General features: G+C 39.4%; 1 protein-coding gene across 1 annotated transcript in view; it reads left to right on the top strand.

The window, feature by feature from the left end:
* The first annotated feature begins 537 nt into the window (after positions 1 to 537).
* Positions 538 to 10,841, top strand: part of PIP4K2C (phosphatidylinositol-5-phosphate 4-kinase type 2 gamma) — a 32,159-nt gene continuing 21,855 nt past the window's right edge. Inside the window, exons 1-2 of the mRNA XM_075199364.1 lie at positions 538 to 891; positions 7,635 to 7,732. Coding sequence (XP_075055465.1) covers positions 553 to 891; positions 7,635 to 7,732 — 437 coding nt within the window. The 5' untranslated portion in view covers positions 538 to 552. The remainder of the gene's footprint in view (positions 892 to 7,634; positions 7,733 to 10,841) is intronic.

Genomic DNA, 10,841 nt, shown 5'->3' with positions numbered 1-10,841 from the left:
ATGTCTGGTATGCTGGCTTTTTATTCTGTTTAAGAAGAATACCAGAGCCAGGAGTCAGCTTGATACTCTACTGTGTTACCATCATACTGCTGGAAACTATACTGATAGCATAAAGATACAAGAGAATAGTGTATTGGTATAATTACAATGCCTATACATTACATTAACCAAGGTCCAGCATATTAAAACATGCTGCTGGACAGTGCCCTATACATTGCAATAACAGTTTCTGCGTAGACCAGACAACCCAGGAAAACACTAAAGGGAACAAATCAAAGAGGAGAGGTACCTGTCCCTACTTTTATAAGAATAACTTTACCCAGGTGTAAAAAAAATCAAAATATAACATTATGTACGTTTTTGCAATAGACATTAATCGTATGAAGAAGTCTGGTTACAGTGCGACAGGTGTCATGTATGATCTCCGGGAAAACATTGCTGCCCGTATCCAAAATGGCTCCCCCGTGTCCGGCATTCCAACTGTTACGATAAAATCTCCATGGTGATGCTGTTGCTCCACTTCAGTGGAATGACGTGAGGTCACGTGATGAGATGAGACGACTGGGTGGAGGTGGCGCGCTACTGCGCAAGCGTGCCCGGCGCCCAGGTGAGTTAGAAGGGGCGGAGCGAAGCAGCAGCAGCCCAGGCCAGCGGGGGACAGCCCGCCTGGGACTGAAGAGGAGGAGGCTTGGTGGTCGTGCTCGCTGGAGGCACCGAGGTGCTGACATGTCCTCCACCGCTATGCCTGCTGCCTCCTCGGCGGCGGTCGTGATGCCCGCCACCACAGCCAAGACTAAGACCAAGAAGAAACACTTTGTGCAGCAGAAAGTGAAGGTGTTCCGAGCCAGCCACCCGCTTGTCAGCGTCTTCATGTGGGGAGTCAGTCACTCGGTGAGGCCCTGAGGAGGAAGCAAGTGCTCCACTCACCTGCAGTTCCTGCATCCCGAACACAGTCACTGACACATAGAGCAGAGTCCTCAGTGTACATGTACTATCAGGGGGTGTATATCTGCTCTGTTACTACCTGTAGCGCTGCATCAGTGCTAGTGTCTGTGTGCTCTGCCCGCTGGGAGTTGTAGTTCTACTTTTGCTAGTGAGCCGTAGTTAATCTACTAGCAGAAATGTACTTCTAATGGAGTTTTGTGTCCAGCAAGTTAACACCATAGAATAAATCATGTTGTATTACTATGTCATGTAGCCATGTCTTTATAACAGCCTTATAGTTTATTATTGCAGTGATGAAGGATCTAGTAGGATGATCTGAAAGCATCATAATACTATTTGTATTCGAAGGATATTTTTGCACATTTAGTATGAGAAGTGTAGTTGTAATTGGCAAGTCCACTATGTGAATGCTTCTAGGTAAAAACTTTTGAATGCATTTTTATTGAACCGCTGCTAATTGTATTTAGCTAAGTTGAAGCTAAGTGCTTCTATAATATTGAATATTCTTGATACATGGTGACTCAATGTCTGGCCTCACTGCAGTCACCCGTTCTAGACCTTCTGCCATTCAAGGTTAAATCACAGTTTTTGGAATCGGCCATTTACAGCTTTTTTTTTTTCCAGTAGCCGTCTCACAGCAAATGTTCATCCACCAGAAATAATCACTTTGTTTTCCAGCTTGACAAAGCACACGGGACATAACTGGAGGGGGCAGAGTGATACATAACTCAAAGCTAGTGATGCAGATCTGGTCATTTCCTGACATGGATCATGTTATAGTTCTGTAATTAGGGTTTACATATTGTGTATGTGCTTAGAACTTACATTACACTAAAAAAGAAAATCTTCAAAAGCAGTAGTTGCTTGTTGGTCAATTATATCCACGTAACATAAACATTACCAGATATTCTGAATATTTGTGTAATGGTAAATTTAAATAAATTGAATAAAAAATATAGAAATTGACACTTTGTTCTATTCTGAAAAATAGGTACTTAAATATTACATTTTGAACACGGATCTTATTTAATCCCACATTGACACAAAGAATTGTATGACGCTTCCTATATGTGCTTGCAGGAGTAATTAAGTGCCATGTGTAAAAGGAAGCACAGATCTGTGTAACATTTGACCATATACGTATGCAATCCTATTGGACATATTTGTCACTCTGGTCAACAACTAGACATCATAGGCAGGGGCATAGTGTGGGTGGAACATGTGCTCTAGGTGCTAGATGAGCTGTGGGGTGCCAGCAGGGGTGGATGGGGTGATTGAGGTGTATGCTCCCCCCCCCTTCCCCTAGATTGTAACTTCTGGATAAATATTCCAGAGGTGCTCTTTTTTTTTGTTTTGTGTTTTTGTTTTTTCTTTATCCTTCTTTCACCTCGCTCTTACTCCATTAAGAGGTGCGGTGCTGTCACACCTCTTCTGAAATGTATATCGTACCTGGGAGGTATGTTGCTCCTTTGTGTGGATGATGTCACTGGAAAAGGGCTGGTAAATAAAGTACTGGAGAGACCAGATGGGATGGATTTTTTGCACTTGCTAGAGAGCAGGTACAAATTCATGCTGATGATGACTGTTACCAGCTAGGTGCTGCTGATTGGCTTATTGTAAATTCAACTCTGAAGCTGATAGGTGCTTTCTGCATTCATCATACATATAATATAGGAATTTTAAAATGATTTATTTTGCTATTTTTCTTCGTATTCGAGAGGGCATATTATATCAAGCCTAGTGGAAAATGTGTTTTACGCTATGAAAGCAAATGTTTTTCTTGTGGTTATGACCTGGTTGTCCAGTGTTCTTCCCAGCACCTCTTTTCCGGGTGTTTCACCGGGCTGTTTTCACTTTCCAACCGGCCAACAGAGTTCTATTATAATAGAATAAACCATTGTTTCTCTTATTATAACAAACACTACAGCCAGCCATGTGTGTGTGTTAGACCACTATCCACCAGTCTAGCCAGTCCTGGAAGGTTTTCAATAATAATAAAAAATGTTGGAGGTTATTACCAAGTATTACAACTGCCCCAACCAGCTGCTTCTTAATGCCACCCGGCTTGCAACATTTTCTGGGGAGGACACTGTTGTCTGTTTGCATACCTGACATAAACCCTGGTGTATCTGTTGCAGGTGCATTGATGGACTCTGCAAATGGGTGTAAATGGCCTGCTTTATTTAGAGTAAAATTAAGCCCAGCATCAGGACCTCTGTCAGAAGTTTTCTGTCTACACCTTGGTACATTCATTTAAATGGAAATGTTATCTGGTGTGCATGTGTATAAAAACAAAGGAGCTTTTAATCATTATTTTAGTATTGAGCATTAAAAACTTTAGTGTTTTAGTAAATATAAATTCAAATTTACAAATAAAATATTATTTATTGGAAATACTAGGTGTGAATGCTTGTCTTATATACTTGCTTTTCGTTAATTTTCTGTCTCTAGCAGTGAAACCATTTACACTTTTTTTTAATGTTTTACTGTGTGGGCAGTTGGAGCAGAGTTCACTGAGGTCACTATGCATTTTATTTGTCCAAGGTCCTAGTTATCGGTCTGTGTTTTTGTTTCTGTGCAGTGCGTTGAAACTCAAAAGATTGGTATGTGTTGACGCATATCAGCTCAACTGCTCACTAAGAGCTGGAGACGCACTCAGTCAAAGTACTAGTGGGACACACTGCAAGTACACTGAATGGTACTCCACATGCAGGACAATGTAATAGCATCAGGTGGAGATTTGTGTAAGTTTTGTTTTCTAACTTTTTCTGTTTAACTTCCACTAGTAATAACTTTAATGTGGAGCAATGACCTGTAGTAGTGATTATTATGTGAGAGTCAGGTCTAGATATATTTTCGTTCAGATACTAACTGATCTAACTTCACTGATAAGCTTTGGCACGCCTCAGTTCTACTCCCAGCAGGATTCCTCAAAGAGAAGGAAACTGAAATGACAGCTGCTAAGCTCTGCAATACTGACATTTTACAATTGTTGGCCTTTGCCTGAAATGTTAAGCACTTTTTTTTACAATATGTTCTGTTCATGGTATACAGGGAAACAGCTACCTTGATCTTGTACTAGATAGTATTGGTATGTGCTTGTCTACGGTTACTGTTTCTGTTATCCAGAGCTGCTATAAATCTTTTTTTTCTGTTTTTTGTTTTTTTCTTATTTCTTCTTGAAATTAAATATTATTGCTATGTGTAGATTGTCTAATGATCCACACTCAGAGCAACAAAGCAACAGATAGCCTTGTTTATTGGCCACAGATCTCCAAATGTGAATAACTGCTTAATCACACAGGCAAGTCTTTTGTAAATCCATTGTGTGATGTGTCCAGTGATAAACTTGGAAGAAAATATCCCTGTGGAATGACAAGCCAACAATTGAGCTTACACACAGACAGAAATGGTGTGCCTGCCATTTTACTCTATTATTTGTTTCCCAAAGCCAAGTTCAATGATTTGTAAATATGATTGATGAAATATTTGTGTGTGCTCCAAATGTAATGCAAGACGCAGGGAGGAATATGTACTTCTGATGAAGTACTAGTATTGCCCACATGTTTATTGTAATGTGGTCATATACAGTAAAATCTAATTATTGCTACATATGTGGGACAGAATTGTTCCTAGAAAAAAAGATGCAGTCTAATCCACAAGGACACTTCAATATTTGATGTGCCAAGTCGTCTATTTTGATTGCATATTACATGAAAACAATTGTGTTGCAGTGTGTTGAAATAAGACTTAATGCCTAAGTGCTCTTTTTACTTTGCATAATATGTCTAGTGTATCCCAATTACTTCTTTGTGTGTGTAAAATATTAAATACACAGTTTATATTAAATCTGTCATAAAATCACTGTGGACAGATAAAAAGCAAATTCTTTAACCTGTGAACGGCATTATTTTTGTTGAGCAGACTACCAATGTAATATACAAGCATTTGGAACACTTGGACACCCTGCAAAGTTCAGTACATTTGACAGATTTTGGGGTACATGTATGAACCTCAGACTTCTGCAAGTCGCCGGAAATTGGTGACTTTGCAGGGAAAATTTTAAAGCGGGCATGGCTTGTAAAGGCAAGTTTGCCTTTACTTGCAAACCTGTTTGATAGTCGGCTGGTCTAAATTTTTAGACTAGAATCCTATCCTACGTGGAATCCAAGTGGTTGACCAGATCAATTTGTTTTATATATTGTTTGCTAGTGAAACTTTTTTTTATTATTGTGCCTAAATTGTGTTATCTGCAGCAAGCTAGGAGCTGAAGGTGGCTTGGTTATGCTTTGAATTTAAAAGTAGCACCATAGAAATTGTAAAACTGCAAGATTTAAAACCGAATAGCTGAGGATGTCACTGTATATAAAGGAAGATTGCTTGTGGAAATAATTATGAGGGTTAAACACATCTACATAAGAGTCAAGCTGTGACAGGATCCAATCCCATCAGGTTTTCTTGCATCTTGAGTGGGTAATTAATTTTTGTCTTGTTTAGTGGTGTCTATATCAGCTGTTATAAAAACAGTTTTGTTAATTTGGCAGCTAGAAGTTTCCAGCTGTATTTTGTTTGTTTACAACTTGTGATTGATGAAAATACTGTGATCTGTTACTGATGGGGATTAGCTTTTTATGTCATTAGTCTAGAGGGTAGACAGATTGTGTCTCCCTGGCTGTTTAATGGTTATGTTCTCACTTAACTTCCTTTTAAAACAGTAGTGCCTTACTTGGTGTACTTGTCATATGCTAAATTTGCTATGTTTGTGTATAGATTAATCTAAATTCACTTTTTTACATGCCTGTATGAAGTTAGCCATCTTCTGGGTAGGTATAGAACATTGTATAAATATTGAGTGTCATCATCATATATATTGGCAGATGCATCATCACTGTGCGCCTGAGAAACTTTCAGCTCCGTCAAACCGTAAAATGTCTGAATATTAATTGCCTCTGAATGATCACACATTAGTTTAATATGATATTCAGCCTATACCAGCAACTATTTTAAATAATTCATAAGGCTTTATATTATGAACAACACTCAATAATGGAAGCTTTCATATAAAACAGTCTGTTGTGTCGTCGTCCTATCATTTGCGTTATCTTGAGCTCCCTACATGGAATGACAAGTTGGGGGTGCAATGTGATGCCTGTATAATGTAGAGTACCCATTTGTCCCCCACCCCCTGTATAATTATTTAGTACAGTCTAAAAGGCTAAGTACTATGTACAGTACTTGTGTTAGATTTTGCAAAACTGCATGTCATACACTTCAACAAGCGTTTTTCACATAGAAACACTAACTCTGCATTAGTGGCTACCAATTACAGCATATGTCCCTTCACTACAATGTGGTTTCAAGAGAGAACCATATTCGGTGAACCAGTTATTTAAAATAGAGTTCTGCCTCCCCTATCCTCCAATAGCACTGCAATGATTAACAATCCCAGCACTCTTATAGGTAATGGCTCTCGGTCTGACCTGCTACCTGTAAAAGTGATCCCGCACTGCAGAGCGTCACTGGAGGAAATCTTGTTTCTATCCCGATTTACTCCTCTATAAATTCTTCTTTTCATCTTACAGCACTGCCCTTTCAATTGGCAAAAAAGACATTCTTCAAATCTCTAATACCAGCCCAGTGTTCTAACCCACGTCGCTTCTTTGCCACCTTTAACTCTCTCCTCTGCCCGCCTACTTTAAAGACAAAATCGACACTATTTGACAAGATATTATCTCTTACCAAATTCCACACACTCCACTCCCTCTACCCACCTTCACCTACACTCCCAATCCACCCTTAATTCACCATCTCCAGTAACTGAAGACGAAGTCTACTCATCTCGCCCTACAACCTGTCCTTTCGACCCCATTTCCTCCCAACTTCTCTGCTCCCTCTTCTCGGCTGCATGCTAACCTCTAGGTCACCTCTTAAACCTGTCTCTCCACAGTCACATTTCCATCCTCCCATCAAACGTGCTCATCTCACCAATTCTAAAGAAACCATCTCTCAATCCAGTCTTTCTTTCCAACTACCACCCTATTTCTCTCCTCCCTTTTGCCTCCAAACTACTTAAGCGATTGGTGTCTCACTTTCTCTCCTCATTACATTCACGATTCTCTGCAATCAGGCTTCCGTCCCCAACATTTCACTGAAACTGATCACTTTTGTGAGAGCAATGATCTACTTACTGCAAAGTCTAAGGGTCACTTCTCCATATTCACCCTCACAGCTGTCCCAATGTCCATTCTAAGCCATCCTCTCTTCTCTTGTTTCAGCTGTGCCCTCTTCCACTTAGAATGTAAGCTCTCTAATGAGCAGGGTCCTCCATATCCCTTCCTTTTTCATGTCTGCATTTACTTTGTCTGCCTTGTATGTCCTGTCTTCTCTACTGTATGGTGCTCCACAGCACTGTGGCGCCTTACCAATCTATGATCATAATAATTAGCAACGTGGTAGGTAAAGCATTTGTAGAATAGCCAGAAGTTGGTGAGGTGGCATAATAGTTATAGCTACGCTCTGGATTCTCTGTATAAATAATGATTGTTAAATGAATTTGAGCGTTGTACTTTCAAAATTGGGAAAAGTGGCCATATCTTTTTAAAATCTGGTTTATAACCTGTTGTAAGGGGATTGGTAATGTTTGCTAATGCAAAAGTTTGATTTTTATTTTTGTTTTGTTTGTTTTTTAGGTCAATGAGCTCAATCAGGTTCCTGTTCCAGTGATGCTCCTGCCTGATGATTTTAAAGCGAATTCCAAAATTAAGGTCACCAATCACCTTTTTAACAGGTTGGTGTATAATTGTCTTTATGTTTTGGTGTATTTGACAATTTTATTGTTTTCCACCCATTCTGACTCTGTATGGCTTCCTTTTTGCATTTATTTCCCTGCCCACATCATGGTACTGCCCCTGCCTACCTTAACATAAGCACATGCGTGGACAGATGACTGCTTCCACAAGATTAGTTCACTCCTTTCTTTAAATACTTTGTGCTGCTGTCAATAATGTTATGACCTAATTGGCTAAAGATTAAGTCTGCAGCCACCTTCAATACTGTGGGCATCCAGCGGGAGATTAACATTAACCCATGCTACCCGTGTGTTCCCCAGATTCATTGTCCTAAATCAGAATGTGACTGGATTTGATGGGCCTGGTTGGAGAATCCTGTAGGGTTGCTACTATATTGAATTATTTTATGTATACAGTCTTTGGCTCACTGTAAATATGGGTTTATTTAAAGAGCTGTTTAATCTAAAATTAATTGGCCACAGATCTGCTTGTTTGGTGATATTGCTGAATCATTAGATCATATGTAATCATTGTTAGAATAGACATAGTCGCTGTGTGTATTTCAAATTTGTTAAAACGCCTAAACAGACAATAAGGGTGACCATGCAAGCAAGATTAATGGATTTAAATAATTTATTCCTGCAAAATTAAAGGGGAAGAAGAAAGTGCCTTTACATGGGTCTTCCCTGCTTTGCGTCAGAACGCATATGCTTTTTTTCCCTCGTCAAGAGGATGTGTGCCTTTTACAGTGGGATGCTCTCCATCTTCTAGCTGCACAGGTGCGTGAAAGAACCTCTCTGCACACGTCAGAGTGCAGTATATTGGTAAGCTAGCATAAACATTTAAATTAGTTAAGGTGTGGAAGTAGATTGGATCTTGATGTGACTTTTAATGTTGGTACCAAGTAATTTTTCCCATCTAACCTGTAGTTAGATTAATTTTTTTATAGGGATGTTTCCCACGACCTTGAAGTAGGGGTGCACTGCACAAGATCTGCCCTTGAGAATATATATCGATCTATTGGGTTGACTCTCTTGTAGTTTATTAACCCTTCATGTGTGCTATATGTATAGGGTTGGACAATTCCAGATCATTTGCCCCCTCTATATAATGCAGTAGATGTACTGGTGGGGTGTTTGTGTAATGATTAAAGCAGCACAGGCTTACCGATGCTATTTCTAAGCAGTGAAGGTGACGCTCAGCAGTACTATCGTATAACCATTTTGTACTTGGAGATGTATATGCTAAGAGCATACTCCCAGCAGATGTACAATCATGGGCAAAAGTTTTGAGAATGACACACACACACTATTTTTCACAAAGTCTGCTGCCTCAGTTTTTATGATGGCAATTTGCATATACTCCAGAATGTCATGAAGAGTGTTCAGATGAATTGCAATTCATTTCAAAGTCCCTCTTTGTCGTGACAATGAACTTTATCCCAAAAACATTTCCACTGCTTTTCAGCCTTTCCACAAAAGTACCCGCTGATATCAGGTCAGTGATGCTCTTAACACAGGTGAGAGTGTTCACGAGGACAAGGCTGGAGATCACTCTGTCATGCTCCTTGAGTTAGAATAGCAGACTGGAAGATTTAAAAGGAGATTGGTGCTTGAAATCATTGTTCCTCTGTTAACCATGGTTATCTGCGAGGAAACACATGCTGTCATCATTGCTTTGCACAAAAAGGGCTTCACAGGCACAGATATTTCTGCTAATAAGACTGTACCTAAATCAACCACTTATAGGATCATCAAGAACTTAAAAGTGAGTTGTAAAGAAGGCTTCAGGGTGCCCAAGAATGTCCAGCAAGTGTCAGGACCGTCTCCTAAAGTTGATTCAGCTGTGGGATTGGGACACCCCAGGGCAGAGCTTGCTCAGGAATGGCAGCAGGTAGTTGAGTGCATCTGCACGCACAGCAAAGCGAAGACTTTTGAAGGATGGCCTGGTGTCAAAAAGGACAAACGAAAACCCACAAATTCTGACAAACTCCAAGCATTGATTAGGCAAGAATGGGCAGTCATCAGTCAGTATGTGGCCTAGAAGTTGATTGACCGCATGCCAGGGAGAATTGCAGAGGTCTTCAAAAAGAAGGGTCAACACTGCAAATATTGTCTCTTTGAATAAACTTAATGTAATTGTCAATAAAAGCCTTTGACACTTATGAAATGCTTGTAATTTTACTTCAGTATAATATAGCAACATCTGACAAAAAGGTCTAAAAACACTGAGGCAGCAAACTTTGTGTGAACCAACACTTGTCATTCTCAAAACTTTTGGCCATGACTGTAGATGTAGGAGAAAATATGTAAACTTTTTTTTTTTATTATCAATTACAGGTTTGTGCTTAGAATAAATGTGTATGTTATATAAGTAATATGTACAGATTTGATGGACTAATTGCCACTATTTCAGCATCTCTAATAACGTACGTTATATTATGTCATTGTATTCTAATATGAAATCATTTTAAGCATTATGCAAGAACTTATGCAGCAGACAATGGTATCTGTAATTAAACTTCTGAATTTGGGAGATTGAAGTTGGGTTGGTAAATTGTTTTAATTTTAAGGCCCAATAAAAACAATTTTTTTGGGCACTGAGCGGATGTGCATTTTGTTTTTCTTTACTCACTGACAAATTGTGTCTTCCAAAAAAATGCTTGGAATCCAAATGCTAGAGGCATTATGTAAGCTGCTGACTGCACGTAAACTAAAGAGTAAATGTGGCAGTCTGTCACAAGATGTCTGTTAGTGCTTTCATGTGCTTAGCTGTTGGTTAGCTGCCAAAAAGCACTATGAAATATGAGTTTGTGTAGCTATATTGTGTGCACATGCTAAATGTGCACTTTGCCTGGCACTCGGCACACCAGAGGCCATTGCTCTGCTGGATCCATGTCGATATCCAGAAATATAACTTGTTAATAAACTGTGGTTGGAAGGGTGCAAAACTTTGGTCTTGAAATGGTGGGAGATCTACTGAATAACTCAATACTTCTGCCCTGTTTTTAACAGTTGCCCTCCTATTCCTAAACTACACCTGGCTCCCACTGTAACGTCAAATAAACTGTCATATTTTACTTAATATTCTTGATGACGCTAATGTGCA

This window comes from Mixophyes fleayi, chromosome 2 (genome assembly GCF_038048845.1).
Source record: "Mixophyes fleayi isolate aMixFle1 chromosome 2, aMixFle1.hap1, whole genome shotgun sequence".
In the NCBI taxonomy this organism is placed as follows: domain Eukaryota; kingdom Metazoa; phylum Chordata; class Amphibia; order Anura; family Limnodynastidae; genus Mixophyes; species Mixophyes fleayi.
This window is presented reverse-complemented; position numbering and strand designations above follow the sequence as displayed.